The 21,688-nt window shown below is 30.5% G+C and overlaps 1 protein-coding gene across 1 annotated transcript; it reads left to right on the top strand.

Annotated features, from left to right (window-relative positions):
• Window positions 1–86: 86 nt before the first annotated feature.
• On the top strand, window positions 87–20,159 carry LOC111635429 (beta-1,4-galactosyltransferase 7-like). The gene is made up of 6 exons (XM_023380388.1): window positions 87–231; window positions 10,507–10,653; window positions 14,527–14,696; window positions 15,365–15,593; window positions 19,725–19,832; window positions 19,904–20,159. Exons 2-6 carry the CDS (start codon window positions 10,519–10,521, stop codon window positions 20,075–20,077), a joined length of 816 nt encoding a protein of 271 aa, XP_023236156.1. The 5' UTR covers window positions 87–231; window positions 10,507–10,518; the 3' UTR covers window positions 20,078–20,159.
• The last annotated feature ends 1,529 nt before the right edge of the window (window positions 20,160–21,688 follow it).

The raw sequence follows: 21,688 nt of genomic DNA, 5'->3' as shown, positions 1-21,688 counted from the left end.
AAAAAATATTTTATTTTTCATATTTTTTAGAATAATCTAAGATCCTCGTAATTAAATATGTTTTATTAGCGATTTCAAAAGATGGCAGCGCTGTATAAGTATCTACTGTATGCTGTATTAGTGAGGAGTCGTGTGGTCTGATGGGGAAGATGTAGTGTTTTTATAAAAATGAGAACGGAAGGGTTATCCCAAAAACAAAATGAATAATTACGAGAACGTCTTTAACGTTCGGTAAGTTTAATATTGTATAAGTTTTCGAATATGAAATTGTTTATACGGTTGTGATATTAAAACTTGGCGAGAGTCCAGTTTGAAAATGACTTTATGATTTTAAAAAATGTGATTGGGGGAATTGAAACGTCGATCGGATATCTTTGAGAATATAATAATGCACTTTAAAAATCTCGCATCTGTTATGTTCTAATGAAAATTTAAAATTCTTTAAAAATAATTTAAGATTTTGAACTAAAATTTCTGTTAAATCTGTTAAATTCCAGATGTGATTTATCAGATTTAATAACAAATTCTATGTAAATAATTCTAATCATTTATTATTATTATAAGTTAAAATAAAATTTATTTATATACAATTTTTAAATATTTTACATAATATATTATTAATATAATATATTATGTAATAAATAATATAATTCTTCCTCTTTTTTGACTAAGGGAAGAAGAATTAATAACAAACTAAAAAGTTTTATTTTCACAGTGTGTAATGTGAAGACAATGGCTGCGTTTGGCAGTCGACAGTTGTAACTGAGCAAAGGTGTTTTGATCTGTAGTGGTTATATAATCACATCTGCTGAACGATGAGAGACGTATGCATTGGAACAAAAGGAAGTGTCATTGGTCAGTTTCAGGTAGCATAAAGATGCTACTAAATGTGATGTCAAAATATCAAACGTGTTCCAAAACAGCACTACCGTAGAGATCATTTGGCAGAAAAATACTTGATATCTCCAGAACTGTTGAGTCTGCTGAATGCAGTCAATGTATAAGAAAATTTCAATCGATATGATATTTTTCTGGAATTTTTTACAATAATTTGATTAAATTATCTCCAGATGTTTTACATTGTTGATCATTTAATGAGAAACAATAAAATGAGAATGATTTTCAATTCAAGGTTCTTTTTAAAAAATCTAAATTTTAGGTTTTTATTTATGTATATAAATTAATGCAAGTTTCTAAATTAGTTTTCAGAAAAATTGAATTTGCTAAATCATCTGCTTGCTAGAATTTTACATTTGTAACTGTACAGACAAAATCTTAGATAGCAAATTTTATTTATTTAATTGTAGAAAGTTGTTTTTGATCTAGTAAACAGACCGTAGATCTTATTAACAATAATTAGTTTGAAGTAAATAGCTAAATCTACTTGCAAATTTAAGACAATCTTTGTTTCTATCATTCTTACTAAAATGGAAATAAAAGCAAAAGTGATGAGAAATATAAGGCATAAAATACAGTATTATTTAATATTTTAGTATTAATACAGTGTACTATTTTTGCTAATTTACTTTACATCTATATATGAAATATTAAATATTTTGGAAATTGCAGATGTGAAAGATTTCATTAATAAACAAGCTTAAGTCAAAAATATCCCTTTATCTTATTTCATTTACAATATGGTTTATTTTAGATGTTTTTATAATCAAATAAAATGAAAATAGGCTGAAAAAATAATTCCTTGCATTTTGTCAATTTCATTTGTAGAGCATATAAATTAAACAAATTAATCACTTTCAAAACATCAAAATAATTCAATTTAAATGATACAAAATTAAAAACAGACTGTAAATTTTATTTGCAGCTTGATTCTTTAAGAATATAAAATTTGAATGCTTTGTTGGTAAAGTGTCACTCAACAATTATGTAACATCAATAAGGGTTTTTTAATTGATAAGCAATGCATTGTCTAATTGAATTTATTTGATATTAAGTTTATTTTATATTTTTCTCTAAGTTTGATTTTTTTCACCTTATATTAAAGTTCTAAAGTTCTAGCAATTTTTCTTTTTTCTTAAGTTTTACATCCTTATATATAGCTATTACTATCTAAACTTATTGCCAGTCAATTTCATTGGGTATTCGTACGTAATTGTTTAGATCAAAATCCTGTCCTCAGTTTATTTAACTTCCTTATTTAAGACATTCTGTTAGGTTTATAATTACTCTTCCTGTTTTCAAATCTTTATATTCTTAAATCCTGCCTTTGTAAATCTTTTACACTGGACATAAAAATTTACAGGACTATGTATTCATATATTTCAATCTTCTTTTTTCATCAGCTATAACTATCAATATTAATGGAATTTCTAATAAATGAAAACAATTTTTTAAATCAATTTTTGATTATTTATGAAAACATGTAGGCTTATTTCCTACATAATAAATTTGGTTTATTTCTAAAAAATTGTCTGATGGTATACAAGAACAGTTGTCAATAATTAAGCAGAATTAATATAAAAAAAATATTAGTGAAATACATATGTAGGGAAAAAATTTCTGTGGATATAGTAGGGCTCTACTTTTACTACTCAACTAGTTTCTAAAGAAATGTGAAACAAATCTTATTTTCCATAACTTTAATTTTGAATTTGAGACTGTATTAATGAAAATAATTTTTTCCCATCTGTACATAAAGTTTATACAATTAAAAAACATTTAATTATAATATACTTTTGATAATCCAAACTAATTATTATGAAATCTTAAAATGTGTTCATATTAATCTTGCAAATTGTTTTTAAGATACTGTCAAGTAATGAAAATAAAATATACACTGTTTGTATGCAACATTTTTTAAATTTTTGTTTGTAAGTGTTGTATTGTGACTAAATTATTACATTGTTATCATTTATTTGTTTCTCTAAAAACTAGAAATCTTATTTTAAAAAATAGCAAGTTTAATATGACCAATGAATATTTTGAGAAAATTCTATTTTTTATATGTGGTACTGAATATTTTACTTGCATTAATTTTTTTATAAGTAAACACAGTTTAAAAGTAAAATGTGTTATTAACTAGGTAAAAAAATAGTAAAGAAATCAAATAAATTGACTTAGATTAAGCAATGTTTATGCTAACACAGATTCAGATTAGGTAGTGTGCACTACTCTGTATAGCATGGGTTCCCAACTTATGTTTTGTAGAACCCTATAGTAGAACCCTATAGAACCCTAGTGATTGTATGAATGTGCCAATGCGGATTTGAGATGTAATTGTTCTAGTCTCGGATTGTCCTACAAGAACTTGATCAGAGACTATACACATGCTAAAGTTATTTATAGTTTTATAAACAGTGGGAACTGATTTAGTGGCAATGGAACGAATTGAAATCATGATATAATATTTGACAGGGTAATGGAAACATAAAAACAGTAAAACAAACTAAAGCTAGAAAATCATTCAAAAAATCATAATCTTAAAAAGGATCCAACATATAAATACAAATACAATTGTTAAATCTGTATATATTCTGTCACCACTGCATTTAAGATTGAAGTCAAATCAATTGAAATTTAAAACAATTTTATTTAATTAATTTTGATTTTATTTTTAATTGTAGTTTTATTCTCTGTTTTGATATAAAATGGCTACCTAGTATGCTTTAATTCAGTGTTCCGCAACCCATGTGCCGTCACAAGGTGAAAGGTGTGACGTGAACTTTTACATATTCTATTAATTTTCAAGTTTTATTTATATATTTTTATCGCAGTTGTTGTGTTTTTTATGCTTGTATTTCATTCACTGATAAAATAAAATGATGTTAAAGCAATAAACACATATGTCGTCCCAGTACTTACTTATTCTTTTGGAATTATACATTGGACTCACACAGATCTTGAGCAACTCCAAATGAAAACAAGAACAACACTTACTAAGCATAAACAACGTCATCCTAAGTCTGCCATAGAAAGATTAACCCTTCCACGTAAAGATGGCGGACGTGATCTGATTGATATAGTAAACCTTCACTACAAGAGCACTGCGAGAGTTTTTCTACAAAAGCAAGAAACATAAACTTACATAAAGCAATAAGTCTAGCAAACTCAAATCAAATCACCATTAAACTTACATTTGCATCATATGGACAAGACAGAACATATAAAATGCATAGACACTTAAGCAATCGTGGGTTCAAAAAACACTCTATGGCAGACATCCCTGTGACCTAGCCCAGGATTTTGTTGACAAAACTGCGTCAAATAGCTGGTTAGCTCGGGGATGCCTCTTTCGGGAGATGGAAGGATTTATGATTGTCATACAGGATCAAGTCATAAATACTAAAAACTACATAAAACACATACTGAAAGATATAACACTTACAAATAACACGTGCAGAAAATGTCACATCATGCCAGAAACTGTGCAACACATCACTTATGGTTGCAAACTCTTGGTACAGACATAATTTACATCGACATAATCAAGTAGCAAATACATCAAGAGCTTGCAAAGAAACACAAATTATTAGACATCCACGAACCATACTACAAATATGTTCAACAGACAGTATTGGAAAACAACACGCACAAAATGTACTACGACAGAGCCATAATTACAGATAAAACAATTTACCACAACAGATCAGACATCACACTCATTAACAAACATAATAAAATCACATACATTATAGACATATCCATTCCAAACACTCACAATATACAAAACACACGCAGTGAAAAAATCAGCAAGTACACGGAACTCGCCCAGGAAATAAGGCATCTATGGAGGATGAATAGGGGTGCTTATTGAACTTGTGAACGACACGTTCACAACAAGTTCTCCTCTACATGTCATACCACAAACATACACAAAAGCCTGGGAACATTAAAATTGAATAGAAACACATACATCACACTACAGAAGGCCTGTATATTGAATACATGTCATATTGTTAGGAAATTCCTGAATACAGACACACAATGACACGCTTATTTAATTTTTGTCTTTTTTTTTTTTTTGAAGTTACTATGCCTTGGCTCTGGTCTGGCATAGTGCACAGCTATCGGTGTCCACCTAGTGTAACTCACAAAACTCAACATAATTGAGTTTTGTGGTTTATGGCATTACAAAATTCTATTACTAGTATCATATCATACGTTATTGAGGGGAATAACATTTTGGTGTGCCGCGATTAGAAAAAGATTGCGGAACACTGCTTTAATTCATTGATATCTGCAAGGTTTCAATGTTTGTTGTTGTCAGAGTTCCAACATTTTTTTGTTATGGTGAAAGGGTTCTGTGATAAAATTAAGCTGGGAACCTCTGCTATATAGCATATTATACAATATTTGGACCAAGTTTATCTTCCAGAAATCTAGAAATACCAGAAAACTAGCTAGTTTTGAATTTGTTGGGCTGTAGTTTGCCATATGGCCACTTTGTTTTGATTTTCATGACATATGTGTCACACAACACCAGTTCCAGTCTGACTGCTGTTATATGGTGTTGAAAACATTACATTATATGGTGTTAAAAACATTAATGGAATATACTGATTTAATAAACTTTTCATTGTTTATTTCATATTTTAAGTATATTTAGCATGTGTCTAAAAACTGGAAACACCAGATCTCTTCTGATCCCAAGCTTACTGGATATTTGCCCAGTACTATACAATCTTAATGGAAAATTTTATTTAAAAAATTTTGCTGTATAAATAATAGCCTTTTGCTTTTTTTAGTCATAAAAGCAAAAGGCTATTATTCTTTTTGTTGAATTTTTCTGTCTGATGGCTGGATTATTATTAAATATATCAAAGACAAGTCTGTCCAAGAGGAATCACCATTTATTTTGCATTCCAGACTACACATACACATTAATGGCGACAGGCCTTCCTTTTTAGGCTTCATGCCGCCAAAAAAGTAAAAAAAAAAGGCCCTTAAAAAACACAAACATCCAATTAAAAATAAAAGGAATCGGTGACACAGATGTCTTATTTCTCATCCATCTTGCCAATGGGTGGTTCTGCTTTATATCTACTAGAAAAAGCGCTGGAAGATGTAGATTTTGAAGCTGCCCCCTCGCGACAGTACATTTAAAAATTTCTTTTTGTTGAATTTTTCTGTCCGATGGCTGGATTATTATTAAATATATCAAAGATATTGTTAGTAGAGACAAAAGAATATGGTACAGTAGTTTATTTTATGAATCTTGGTTAGGTGTGATTCTAATGGGTCTCTAGAAGTTCTAAAAAACAATTTATTCTGGTAGATCCTCACAAGAATTTTGAAAAGATTAAAGACATTTTACTTATCATTATAAAACTTTGAAATGATATTGTTGTATTTTGTGGATCACTTTGTATTAAACATTGTGTTACCCTATTTTTTGGTTACTGGTTTTATTTGAATAATAGCTTCTACTTAAAATTGCATATTTTTTCTGCACTTGCTATTCAAGGATAGTTATCATTTCCTTTGCATCTACCCACTTGATATCCATTATAAATAGTGTTTAAATATGTATTTATAAAAGGTTGGTTTTTAATTAAAAATAAATTATATCTGAAATGATAACTGCCATCTTTTAATGTTTTTTTTTTAAATTTATTTAATCGAATCGAATATAAAGGTAATTGACTTATTTTCGTGATCGAAGTTCGATAAACAAGTTTGAATATGAAGCAACGTTTAATGATAGACGATTCCTTTTAAATGTTGACTGCAGCTACGTCAGTTATTATTTTCATAGTAGTTGACATTGAAGAAGCTACATTTAATGTGACGTCAGAAATATTTATACAGAGAATAGGTGGTCCATTATGTCGTCTCTTTAAAAATTATAGTTATTTTTGTCGGAAACAACTATTTTATTAAATGCGACGAAAGCGAATCTAAAGAGACGAGATTTTGTTAAACCTAACATGTGTTTCGAGTTAATATTAAATGAACGAATGGCTCGAGAGAAAAGAATATCATTCGGAATTCTCATTCAAACGTTAAGAAGAGCGTAAAGTTGGGTATAAATATAACTTGATCAATTAAATAGTTAATATCGATAAAAGTTTATGAGAAACTGACCTCCAAGATTCGTCAGATCGCGTCGTGGTCGTTGAAATGTACTCGACGATGGAGTTAATCGGGCAACATCACTTTTGGGTGAACAATGCATCCAAACTGGCCTCCATTCTATGCTTCGTTTAAACTGAATTGAACGCTGCAAAATTGGTGATTTCCGTATCACGTGATGTACAGCGTGCATTAGATGCATCAATTGTGCTAGTGAGACGGAGCAAATTTATTCGTTTAAATATTGTGATCCTTTTCAATTACACAAATTACTAAATTTTATTCGTGCGTAACTTTTTCTTGAACAAAAGATTTCAGATTTAAACGTTACTTCAAATTGAATTTTTGCTTTAAGCTCTATTTTTCGTAGGTTTTGTGCGGTTCATGCACATTAATCATTTTTCTCAGTACTTATCAGTTTTATGTATTCAAATGTTATTTATATACAGTTCGTCTGATAGAAATTTTTCTGCTGCATTATTTATAGAAAGCCTTGTATAGCAAGCAGGCTTTTATTTATAATTTTGAATTATACAGGTCTTCATAAACTGACATTCTTTTTAACCTTGAAGTACAGTAATGTAATATATCATAGAGGAGTTAAGAGGAAAAAATTTTGCACTATTTGGTAAGAATTTTAATATAAAATTATGCAAATTTATTAAAATAGCAATAAAAATGGGTCTAAGTGTGAAAGATGCCTAATTTTATTTTGCTGTTTTACTGTATGTTTGTCTACTTTTCTAGAAGTTTTAAAATGAAAATAAAATTAGCATTCACTATGAGGTGCTAAGGNATCGCCTGAGCTGGGACGAACACATCAAAGACATCTCTAAACGTACTGGTCAAATCTTCAATGCTTTTGCAAAGATTGCAAAGAGCAAATGGGGGTTTAAATCCAATGCTCTCAGCCTTATCTACAACCAAATATATATACTCATTGTCACTTGTTGTAGCTGGGGGTGTGCTGCACATAAAGTTCACCTCAAAAGAAAACTTGTCTCTTCCCAGTGCAGGGCCCTTCTACTTATCTCAAAGGCCTACAGGACGACACCGAATGTCAGCCTACAAGTCATTACTCGCAAGCCGCCTATTGTGGATATCATCAACCTCTACTACAACTTCTGGAGCCTTAAATGGGATCATGATATCAGCACATTCAGCTGCAACATCTCCGCTAATCAGCTTGAAAGAAACAATCCTGTTGACACTATTCCTCCATATGTCCACAACTATCTAAACGCAAATCCTCCACAGACAGCGATGCCCAAATATTTACAGATGGCTCAAAACTTGACGGCAAGGTTGGCTGTGTCTTTGTGGCTTACCAGGACGACTATGAAATTCACAGTGAACAGTACAGGTTATCAGACCACTGTACTTCATTTCAGGCAGAGCTAACTGCTATTGGCAAGGCCACCAACTGGCACTACAAATACACAACTATAGTCATACTCACGGACTGTCTTTCTGCTCTTTCCATCATTAACAGCAAGAAACAACACCCCATTGCAACTAACATCAGAAAGTACCTCAGCAACTCAACAAACTACCTCTACATTAATTGGACTCATGGTCATCAGGGTACTGCCGGAAATGAGCGGGCCGACCAACTGGCAAAGGCAGAAGCCGACAATGACTCCTTGGAAATAGCCTATGACAGGATTAGTCACTCTGCTATTAAAAACTTGCTTTTTGAAGATCTTCTTTACTCTTGGCAGTGCAACTGGAGTGACAACCACAATATCACTACTTTTAATAGCATTCTGGACTTTAATATTGCATTTTAATACAGCATTTTAATATTGCATTCTGGACATTAAGGATTCAATTGGATACAGCTCAATACCCACTTATGTCAGTTCCTAACAAATCATGGAAAGTTCTCCAGTTATTTTCACAGATTTGCCATCAAGGACATCCCACTGTGCGCCATTTGTGATGAAGTTGATGACGTTGACCATCACATTTTCAGCTGTTGTGCCTGGAAACTGAACGTTCGAACATCAAGCTAATAGCCTCCAAAAATAACATCCCCTGGCCATGCCACCAAAAGGACTTCCTTCAGAACAAAGAACTGTATACAGCCTTCGATGCACTTGTGAAAAAACAGGCATTATCTCAACTATCCTCTCCAACCAGTAACCCTTCTCTGTACTTATACCTGTAATATTTTGTATCACTTGAAGCCATTAGCTGCCTATGCCCTGTATGTATGTACTGTACATACTTTTGTTTATATTATTTTTCCACAGTCATTTCATAATATTCATATATTGTACTATTCACTATTTTTATTATGTAACCATTGTGTAAACAAGCTAACTTTGATTATTTACCTTTTCTATAGTTATTTGTAATTTAGTTTTTATTATACTCACTTGTTTTTTTTTTTATTGTATTTATCACTAGTTTTAATGATTATTGTTTTGTATTATTTTATTACAACTCATTCAACTGCTGTAATGCATTGCATAAATTCCCACACTTTGTAATTCACCTATTATCTTGTTATGTAGCCCAGCTATGCCTTGCGGTACTGGGCATGTACTACTTTGGTGCCTTAATAAAAGATTGATTAATTGTATATACAAGAATAAATAAATAGCTAACAATAATATCAAAACGTGTTGCAACTTATCAAAAACACAAAAAAATAAATAAAAATAAAAAATATAATCTCAAATCGCGTTACAATTTAACAATGAAATAAAAACAGAAATTATATCAACTTTAAATGAGTCTAAACTACTAATTCCTATAAACTCCAGATCAAAATATTTGTTATGGGTTATTAAAACCCGTACTTTTTACAATTTTGTATTTCCAAGCCATTGGTAATGCATTTGTATCTTTTGCATTTAGGCATCTGTCCCTCATTTTACTTTTGTAAATCTGTATTTTGTCCATTTCCATCGCGATGGATGGTGAGTGCCCCGTTCTAACAATCTTTGCTTCATTCTATTTGATCACTGCTCTGTCTGACTGTGCCATACTTGCCAATATTGTGCTATTGAGTCCTTTATTAACACTATATTTGTGCTCCTTTGATTTTCTAAAGTTTTGAAGAGTTAAAAACATGAGATGATGAAACTCCAAACAAGAATCTAGTGATGGAAAAATTAAAATTTATTTTGACAGTATGTTTGATTTTGAACTATTATAAACTGTAAATGAAGTCAATCCTTTTAGAATGTTTTTCACATATAAAAAACTTTTTAATTCCAAATAAAAATATTCTTTTAGGTATGTTTTTATTCTTACTATTAATTTCTCAATACAATTATTTTTTAAATTTTTTACTTTTAAAATGCAATATTTTTTGAAATACATTATTTGTAATTTACATATGTTTTTTTATATGCACTTGTTTATTTGTTGAAGTAAACTAATGAATATATATAAAACAATTTTGATCAACAATCTTGTATATTGTAATTAATATAATATTACACTAAACTTTTTTTTTATTTTCAGGAATTTAAAATTATGAATCTTGGACCGATGAGGCGTTTAGTTGGATTTTTATTATTATGTTTGGTCATTTCTGTAATTTGCTCTGTATTCATAGCATTTTCAACTTTTTCTTCATGCTCATGTGATAAACTTCAAAATGATAATCTGGTTAGTTTAATAATTGAATGAATATTAATTATCAATTTTATAATATGTAAGCTTAATTTCTTAATATATAACTTCAATTTATGATATTTAACACTGAATTATATAATTAAAATATTTAGTTTATTTTAATTTGTCAAAGTATGAAATTTAAAATTTAATTTTTTTTATTGATTTTCAGGAATTATGAGAAAGTGTTAAGTAATTTATGTTTAACTTATAATTGTAGATTAATTCTTTAATATGTCTCATAAATTAACAAATAATACAATTTAATGTATAAACTACTTTATGAAAAATTTAAATATTTTGATTACCAAATGGATTTTAGTAGGTTTATTTATATAAATACAGAAGATTTGGTATTCTTCTCTGAATTATAAATTACATGTAAATATTTATTAGATAAAAAATTAAATTAAAAAACAACCTCATAAGCTTGAAATGGATATAAATACTCAGACACCTTATGTGTTGATTTCAGCATGTAAATTTAATGTAAAAATCAACCAAACTAATATTTTTGATCACTGTCATTAATCTTCATCAGGTTAATGTACTGATCCTTAAATTGATTGTTATTTGAGCCGATTTTACTTTTCTGGCTGTTAATATATAACAGAGAGAAAATATGGAAATTGGTCAAAAAATGACATCCCAGGATTTTTACATTGTTGGACTCAGGACAGTTTGAAATGTTGAGAAATTCAAAAAAATTTGGGGATTTTTCTGTATGTATGGAAGTATGTGGGGAGAGCACAATTTTGTTCACCCTTCTTGAAGTTTAATAACTCTTGTAGTTTTTGTTGAAAATTTCTGAAATTTTGCAGGTAGGTTTGTTTGTTAGGGAATTGAGATGGTATTAAATTTTGGTGATTAAAGGTCAGAGTGGCGAGATAAAAGGGGTTGTGTGTATCTTCAGTAGGATCAGACTTAATGATGATTTTACTTGTTATTAGTATTTATAATTTTTATAAAATCCATCTATGGCAACAAACATTTTATAACAGTTAAAAATTTAAAAAGTTTAAATAAAATATAACAACAGATTGCACCACCAAATGTTGCCAGGAAAGTTAAGTAACTCGTTGCTGGATTTTTTTAAAAATGGAACATTCTATGCACCATGTGGTGATGATCAAATTCAAAACATAAATGTGACATACATCAGGACAAAGAATGATGTAACAAAAGTTTTTTAAATATGCACATAACTTTCCATAATACAATTGGAGATTTTTCCTAGTCTATTTCCAATTTTTAATTTTACTACTATACATTTGAAATGTGCACTTTTTTTATACATAGTGGTATATTAGATTTATAGTGTATGATTTTTTATGTAGCTCATTCCTTAATGTATTTGTTGAATAACAATTTGCTATCTAATCTGACTAGGAAAACATGTAAATAAGCTAAACCATTATTAACTTCTCCTTCATATTCAAATTGTATATTATTTATTAAATTTATTTTATTCATGAATAGTTTAATATCTAATACTTTTTGATCATATACAATAAAACAGTCATCAACATACTTTTGATAACTTATTATACTAGGTACTTTATCTTTATCTAGGTGCTTGATAAATAAGTGTGCATTCTAATTTTACCTTTTCCTTTTTTTTTTTAACCAGAATGGCAATGAATCTTATCTACTGTAAAACACAGTAACAAATAAGGATTGTTATTTTATTCTTTTATAGCTACTTTTTTTTGGCTATTTAATCAGACTTATCGCATCACATTTTTTGAGGAACTTTTACTTGGTTTTTTATTTTTTATTAGACTCTAAATCTCCAAGATGCACATTTCAGGTTTCTACCCTTCTTCAGTTGGAGTTTTACAATTTGATCTAATAAAGTTTACATAATTAAAATTTTATTTTACAACATTACTTATATTTTAAGAGACATGAATTAAAATTTAACATAATTAGAATACAATTTTAAAAAATATTTTTTTTATTATTTTTAACATTACACATTTATAGACTTTGTTTTTTACTATAAATAACAATTGAAATATTTTATCTATTTGTTTTACAATTATATTTTATTAGTTAAAATTACTTACAATTTTCTGTTTTTCACATAGATTACAATTTTTCCCTTTTGATACAGTTTTTCAGAGAGCACTGACAAGTTTTACTCTTATTTTACAGCTTTTAGATATATTTTTATATATATATTAGATACTTTAGATATATTTTATTATCTATAATTACTGGAAATGTATTTGCCTCCCTCTAGTGACATTTAACAAAAAATTGTATAAATGAAAATGAAGGAACAAAAATAAATGGTATATGGTTACTCCTAATGTTACTTGCACAGCTTTCACAATTTCATGTGCAGTAAGATCATGCTTGAGCAAAGGATACAAATGCAACTACATAGATCCCCCTATAAGACGGGTTCCTATAATTATGATTCCTATAAGACGGCGAAAAAATTGTGGCGGTATCCATAAACAACAGTAAAAAAACTCCTATAATTACGTAAAACGTCATCGGGCAGCCGAACTACTTTCCGCCGTCTAGCACCACACTATGGAGAGTTTAGGCGAGTAAGTTGAGTTTAGTATCGTCTGTACATATAATTATATATAAATTAGGTACTGTATATATATAATTATATATCAACTTAATTTATTGTAACTTTATTATAATTATATATATACTTTCCGCTGTCTAGCGCCATGCTACGGAGAGTTTAGGCGAACTATCGTCTGTACAGTATGTAAAATAGATACCGTAAGTCTAATACAGTACTGTAATTTTATACATTTCTTATGAAAGAAACATTTCTTATCCAATGGCGATTAAAATTATTTATATTAATGATGTCTCCAAAGTTCAGCGAAGTTTTCGCAGAAAAATAACATCAGAAATCGTGGCCGCGGTTTGCTGTGCTGTTCCGCAGCGAAAACAAGCTTGAGCAATGGCAATGTCGAATGGTGCACACTCGGTAAGTAATCCTACAATTTTTTGTTTAGAGCGTAGTTTATACGGATTATTTCCAAAAAAAATATACATATTTTGGAAATGTTGAGTCGGATTAGTCTAGAATTGATTAATTTTATGGAAGAAAATCTTTCAAACAGCCATAGTCCATAAACTTCACACGTGTTGGGCTGTGATTCCTACAAAATTGATTCATAAAGAACGGAACATATCTACCGTCTTATAGGGGGATCGACTGTATCTATAAAATAGCAAATGCAATTCAACTTAAAACAGATGTGACATTGAAGGGCCAGGAAACTTATATATAAACTGCAATTCTAGAGCTGGCAGCTGTGCATCTTCAAAACTGGTGCAGCAAACATCTTTTTCAGTTATCATACTTATTATACTCTTTTCAGTTATAAGTGATAAATTAGTGAACTTTTATCATTAAAAGTATATGAAAAAACTTTGTTAAACACAGAGTGTTCAATTAACCTCTGCTGGAATCCAAAAGTAAAATCAGTGTTATTTTATTTTGGTAAACAATGATTACTAGTCAAAAATAACTAATTGAAATCATTAAAAATCTCAAAATAATTACCAAAACTACTGCAAATAAGCTAATTTGAAAATCAAAAGCAGTCAATTGATCCCTGCTAGGCATTCTGGTGTTAACAAATTTGAATTCACGTGTAAATTCATTTAGTGGATTACTGGGGAATGTAAATAGCTTTGATTTCATATAATTTCAACTTATTGCAATCTGACATAATGAGGTTCCACTATAGTGTACTGAACTATATCATTACAAATAATGTATTAAATTGTAATCATAAATTAAATTACATTAATTGCTAAAACTTATAATTAAATATAAATAAAATATTTTATACTTTATAATTAATTTGATTGTATTTATTTAAGTATCAATTGAACAGAATCTCAAATTGGGGACCACATCAGTTAGCTGTAATTGTGCCATTCCGTAATCGATTTGAAGAATTATTACAATTTTCACCTTATATTCATCGTTTTTTAAATAACCAACAGATTCGTCATAAAATTTATGTTATAAACCAAGTAGACAATTTAAGGTAAGATTCAGATATGATTTGGTTAAGATATTAATTATAATAAAATTTGTCATTAACTGTATCTAAAAACATTTAGTAGTATAAATTATTCAATTTAATCTCTGTAAATATTAATTTACAAATTCTAAAAGTACAGTAATATCTTGACTTACACTACTTTGACTTACTCAAACCCGGGGTTATGCAATTTTCAAATCTCGTTGATTCCTCTTTTGTTTGAGCACCATGCATCTCTCGATTACTCACTCCCCTCACACTATTGTTCGGCTTACATGTTTGGATGTGTCGCGTGGAATCAACACATAGCTACAATTTATTTTGTGTTATTTATTTCTGTTTTTGTTATATCTACGGAGACTCGAGAGACTCTATGTGGTGATTTCTTGTAACTGTGAACAAATCAAAAGACAAGATAAGATTAACGAGAACATTTATTAGCTTACATACATCTGACTTGGATTTTACACAAATTGCGAAATTATACCCTGACTTACACGAATTCGACTTATGCTATTATTGCTCAGTCCCACCTATTGCATAAGTTCGGGGTATCACTGTAATTAATTCTTATGCCTCTATGTCCTTACTATAACAATTTTAATTATATCTTTGTCTAAAAGTAATTGTTCAGAATTAAAATTTGATTATGTACTAACTTTTTTATATAGATTTAACCGAGCATCATTAATTAATGTTGGTCATTTATTGAGTCGTTCTGAATGTGATTATTTAGTCATGCATGATGTGGATCTTTTGCCATTGAATCCCAATTTAAGCTATTCATATCCAGAAAGTGGTCCTTATCATATTGCTGCGCCTGAATTGCATCCTAGATATCATTATTCGACTTTTGTTGGCGGCATCCTTCTTTTGACGAGGGAACATTTTGAACTTGTATGAGAATGTATATTTTTTATTTATATTATTAAATTTATATAAAATAACATGCTATTTTTATTCATGTGTAGGATGTATACCGTTATACAACAATGTAAGTTTTAATAAAGTTGCAGCTGTATAAAAATGATTTTCCTGTCTTTATCTTGGAAAACCTTTACCACAACCACGTTAAACAAACTTATCGAACTCAATCTCCACAACCAGGGATTAAAAATAAACGTTGAAGATAAAGTAAACTTTATTAAGTACGAATGACAACACACTTCACATAAAGGATTTATGTTGAGAGTGAATTATATCACGAGTAATTTTACCAAATTTGACTGAATTGACTGCTTTGTCAAGTACTGTATATTTGATAATTATATAGTCAGCAATCAAAATGATAATATACAATAATGAGTATTAGCATGATGTGTGAGAGTAGTTTAAACGATTTACAGCTTTAAATATAGGTAATTAAATGTTATAAACGCTAAAATTTTATTGTAGGATATAATTCATTTTAGATCATTAAAATATTATAAAAATGAAATAGTAAAAGTTGTTTATCGTGTGAAAAGTTTTTCGTCCGTACAAAGTTGATTTCTTTACTTCGTACTTATAATTATTCCNCATAAAAAAAATTAAGAAAGACGATCCCAAAGGGTACTTTTGATATTTCAATTAAGTTTTAAATATATAGAATTCATTGTTTAATCTAGCCCTTACCTCTCGGGCAAATCTGAAATATCGAATTTGTAAAGGCACCGTCGATTCGGATTCAATCGATTTACAAAACAAAGATACAAATAAATTCCCTATTTTAATAACAAAAATATTAATATATAAAGAATAAGATAAACTTACATTTGGTGTACAAACTACATTATTAAATACACATTTGGCTTTCAAATCTTCAAATACATTATTAAAATCAAGAAGGCATATACCATAAGATAAGCACACATTTTAAAGTATAAATGAAGAACTTTTACTTCACTATTACAGGGTACTTAAACATTATTGTAAAATAATATATATTATACCCCTCTTGGTATCAATTTTTAGCCAGCAGAGGACCTGCAATAACGTTTAAGTACCCTGTAATAGTGAGGTAAAAGTTTTTCATTTTGTGTTTTATTTATACTTTAAATGTGTGCTTATTATCTTATGGTATATGTCTCGTTGATTTTAATAATTTATTTGAAAATTTGAAAGCCAAGTGTGTATATTTAATAATTTTGTTGTTAAAATTGGAAATTTATTTGTACCTTTCTCTAATATATAACAACTGAAGAGGGATAATATGATTCTGAATTGCATTTTGTTAAAGGTACTTTTAAAATAATAATAATAAAGGAGAGTTATAACATACAGAACTTCTTGTGATAAGTTTGGGAAAAAACAGCATTATTGGGTTGCTGAAATAACAATTTGATACAGATCCAAACAAGAAACTAAATGAAGAATTAATTTAATTTCTTGATTTTAAGGAATTTATATGTTTTTGTTCTGTTCTAAAAATATGCATTTTTCTTGATTTACTAGCTTAATTGAGCAAAGCGTAGCTTTGCATAGTGCGTCCCCCCTGACCTTTGGCCTTTGACCTTTTGTCTCTTGCCGCAGGCACCGTGGCCGCCTCCCCCCTCCTCCGCATCTCTTTTTCCTCTTTTCTTGTCCCTTTTTTTTTTGTTTTTTTTTTTGTAAATTTAGGCGTTTTTTGATGGGAGGTTATGTTGAAGACGGCCACCTACTCGGATCGAATCTCGGATTCTACTGGTTTTTTTTTTTTTTTTTTTTTTTNTTTTTTTTTTTTTTTTTGGTTTGCTCTCCCTCCTTTTTCGTTTTGTCTCCACCGAGCCCACCAGTGCTCCAGTATTGGTTCATATTAAGAGGGGGTTACGGGGGCACCAGGGCCCTCGTGGGGAGAGAAAAATGGGAAGTATCTATCTATCTATCTATCCGTCCAGGGTCAAAGGTCAAATGTCGGGGGATGTGGCCCGCGGCTGTCTGTGCCTCCGGCTACTTTGCCGCTTTTTCCCGATTGTTTCGCTTCTACTTTCCCCTCTCGCTCTTTCCTTACCCGGCCGCCCTAACCCGACCTCACCTAACCTGCTCTCGCATTGCTGCTTTTCCGCCCGTGGCTCCTCCTCTCCCTAACGCTCCTTTCTGTTCTCTTCTTCTTCTTCGCCTCGAACCCTCTCCTATCGTTCTTCCCTTTCCCGCTTGTTTGGACATTCCGCTTGTGTTTCCCGAATTCCCGCGCCCCTTTCTTCCGGTCGGCCGCCGCTCCTATCGCCGCTTTTTCCCTTTCCTCTCCTCTCCCGTGGCTCCTTTCTGTTCACTTCTTCTTCGCCTCGATCCCTCTCCCCTCGGTCGTCCCTTCCCCAGTTGTTTCGCCTTTCCGCTCGGCTCCCTCGAATTCCTAGGGGCCGTTTTTCCCGTCAGCTGCCGCTCGAAATTCCGCTTTTTGGCCCGTAGCTCCTCTCCCGTGGCTCCTTTCTGTTCGCTTCTTCTTCGCCTCAATCTCTCTCCCCTCGGTCGTCCCTTCCCTGGTTGTTTCACCTTTCCGCTTGGCTTTCTCGAATTCCTGTGGCCCGTTCTTCCCGTCGGCCGCCGCTTGAAATGCCGCTTTTTGGCCCGTAGCTCCTCTCCCGTGGCTCCTTTCTGTTCGCTTCTTCTTCGCCTCGATCCCTCTCCCCTCGGTCGTCCCTTCCCCGGTTGTTTCGCCTTTCCGCTCGGCTCCCTCGAATTCCTAGGGCCCGTTCTTCCCGTCGGCTGCTGCTCGAAATGCCGCTTTTTCGCTCGTCCCTGCTCTCTTGTCGCCCCTTTGTCTTCACTTCTTCCTCGAGTGCCTAAGACAGTGCATCTCAAACCTTTTTGGATCACTACTCCTGTTGGTTGTGACTGTTAGTAGTAATGACCTTGTTAAGTGTACACAGAACAAGGATTGGAGACAACAGAGCCTATCACCCCCTGTCGCCTCCTATCATGCCTAATGCCCTTTTGGATAATTCAACCACACTGCAGGGGATGATATCCCAGTATTTTGAGAAGCACTGATCTAAAAAAAGTGTTTGTGAAGCAAAATTCTTAAAAATTAGGACCAAAATTATTGATAATTTAAATTAAAGATAAAAATAAAATCTACTGGAACTTGTATAACTAAAATAAATACCACCTTTATCTATACTGCAATAAATATGTCAGGAGACATAGAAACATTCTCAAACAGCCACATGCAACTCCAGACTGCAGGTCGTTAATCACTGAACTAGGGGAGAAATGAATAAATATTTCCAATGAAGATCAGTTTACATGTTTTCGTGTCTTTCCTTTTTAGCTGAATAGTGGTCATTTGTACAGGAAAAATACAAATTCTTGGAAGCTGGGGTTATTTTATTAAAAAATTTTACTTGATTATAGCTATTACAAAATAACATATGCAAAATATCTAATTGTTTCATCATTTCTTTAAGTTGTTTCTTTTGTCTTTAGAACATTATTCACTGTCTTGGACAAATTTCAGATCAATTTATAATTATATAAAATATAAAATGAAATTTTTATTGATTTATACATTGAATTGTATTTCTTCCTTTAGTATTTATTATGAACTGTCTGTAGAAGATACATTAAATGTATTCAAATTATTTCTCACTAAGTGTAAGCTTTATAATCTAAATAATACAAGAAATTTTGTGTGATTGTTAAAGTGCATTATATAAATGAAAATCTACATTTTTGTTAGTTTATTTCCATAAATCTTAATGTTTTAATTTAAAGACTATAGAATTAGGAAAATTACTGTGTTTTTATTTATAAAATAAAAATAATAGTAATAAACAGAAAAATAAGAAATTTTGGCTCTTATTCATTCATCCAGCTGAAAATTCCATTAACATTAATTGATGTAATTTTAGAGTTGCTTTTCATTTCTAAAAGTGTGGTGAAGTTTTGCATTATTTCATTGCAGGTATCTTCCTAGGACAGTTCATTATCATATCAAGGCATTATTCAGGTATTAAAAAATACTGAAGGAAAATCTGATTGCCAATAGTAAATAATTTGTAAGTTGATAAAAAATTTTTATATCTGAAAAACAGCTGCTATTTGAGATATTGTGTAATTAATGATTTTGTTTAGGTAACTCGTCCAAAAGGAATAGTAACAGGTCCTAAGAATACTTTTCTTCATATCCATGATCACAAAAGTCGAAGAAGAGATACAGCACGACTTTTTAATCAGAAAGAGGTTTGCTAAAACATTTTCAGTTTTATTAGATTCCTACTGATGTGTTTCTTTAACTTTTATTTATTTTTTAGGCTACAAGACGTCGAGACCGATTAACTGGACTGACCACAGTAAAATATACAGTGGTCAACAGACATGAATTAGTGATAGGCACTGCCCCTGTTTTTGTATACAATGTCAAACTTGTCTGTAACTATACTTTGACGCCTTGGTGCGAGCATAAATATATACCAAAAAAATTATAATTACATGATGAAAAATAGTTCTAAGAAAATGACGGTGCTCTTGTTTATCCAAAGAATTATTAAAAGTTGTTTATAATATTTATTTAGTCATTTTGATCTTTTAAATATGGTAGTTCAGAAATTCAAACTAACTACATTATCATTCCAAGTGTTAAAATTTAATTCTTGAAAAAAGATGATATTTATCAAATGTCCTCCCAGGAATTTTTACCAACCAGATGGAATGGATGTCCAGATGCCAAATGGTTAAGGTGGCAGCCTACCGCACTGGAGCACCTGGAATTGAATCTGGATGGACTGAAAATCTCAGGAATTTCTGGGGGAATGATCCATCCAAATATGTTGATCCCCATTCTGAGCCTGGTCAAATTCATAATGGGTTTGTTAAAAAAAGGCCCTTTTTGTGCCCACAAGTCAGAATGAATTATTAAAAAATCAAGAAAAATGAAGGTGTAGTCAGATAAACCAAAATATATATATATATTGTTCAGTATTATAAATTTTTCTGGTATATGTAAATACAACTTCTTTCACTTTTTTGTACAAATAAATGTATACACACTGGAAGTGTGAGTGTGTATATTAGTCTTTTGCAGAGTAAGAATGGAGCTGGAGTTCCATTAGTCTACATATTCAAATGAAAATAGTCCTATATTCATTACAAAGTAAAACAATTTTTTAATACCGTATATGTTTGTAACAATTCAAACATACATATATATATATATATATTTGAAATTTGACATTTCAAACATTTTGCATGAAATTTTGAGATTATTAAAAATAACAAAACATCAGGTATCACAATGTCGTGTAATTGAATTTTCAAACATAACAAAAAAAATTTTTTATTTTTGAAATTCGAACATTGTTTTGAAGAATTTTCATTACTTAATTAAAACAGCAAAGTGATACACATAAGATCCATCACATCAGTTCCATTTCTGACCTGGAAAATACTATGGTCTCTGGAGTTTAATGTTTTCTTTTTATCAAACATATCAAATATATCTTCAAACATTATCTTTCCACTCTGTTCTATTCATGCATATTTTACTTATCTTTTGGTATGTATGTCCATCATTTTTCTTGTCATTTTTTCCTATGTCTTTCTCAGTTTTCCTTTTTTTTCCTCCTATTTAGCTATCCTTGGTAATTTGCATCCTGTAATTCATTTCATTTGATCACACCATACTAACTGCCTTTTTTTTATTTCATTAGTAATTAATATCTTTGTGTTCATTATTTTTTTATTTTATCTATAGGTTTATTTAATACAGTATATTCAATTTTCATTTACAAGATTTTGACATCCTACCAGATTCCAGTCAGCTTCTTAAACTACATTTTTATTCCTTTCCAGTCTCTGTTGTCTTATTTAGGAGTGGAATTAAAGAAAAATATTTTTAATGGTCAAATATTGTAAGTTTTGCATTATTCATTTTTATACTGCCATCTATACCTCTCACACATAAATATTTTGTTTTTCCTTGTTCATAGATAATCTCTACACACTGAAGTGCATTTCAGATTTTGCAGAAGATAATTTACATAGGTTAGCTTCAGTTTGTATTAGTAATCGTTTTGATGTCTTTATTAATGTGTTATCAG

Source organism: Centruroides sculpturatus, unplaced genomic scaffold (assembly GCF_000671375.1).
Source record: "Centruroides sculpturatus isolate CEXI.00-Female unplaced genomic scaffold, Cexi_2.0 scaffold904, whole genome shotgun sequence".
Lineage (NCBI taxonomy): Eukaryota > Metazoa > Arthropoda > Arachnida > Scorpiones > Buthidae > Centruroides > Centruroides sculpturatus.
Note: the sequence above shows the minus strand (reverse complement) of the source record. Positions and strands in the feature narration are given on the sequence as shown.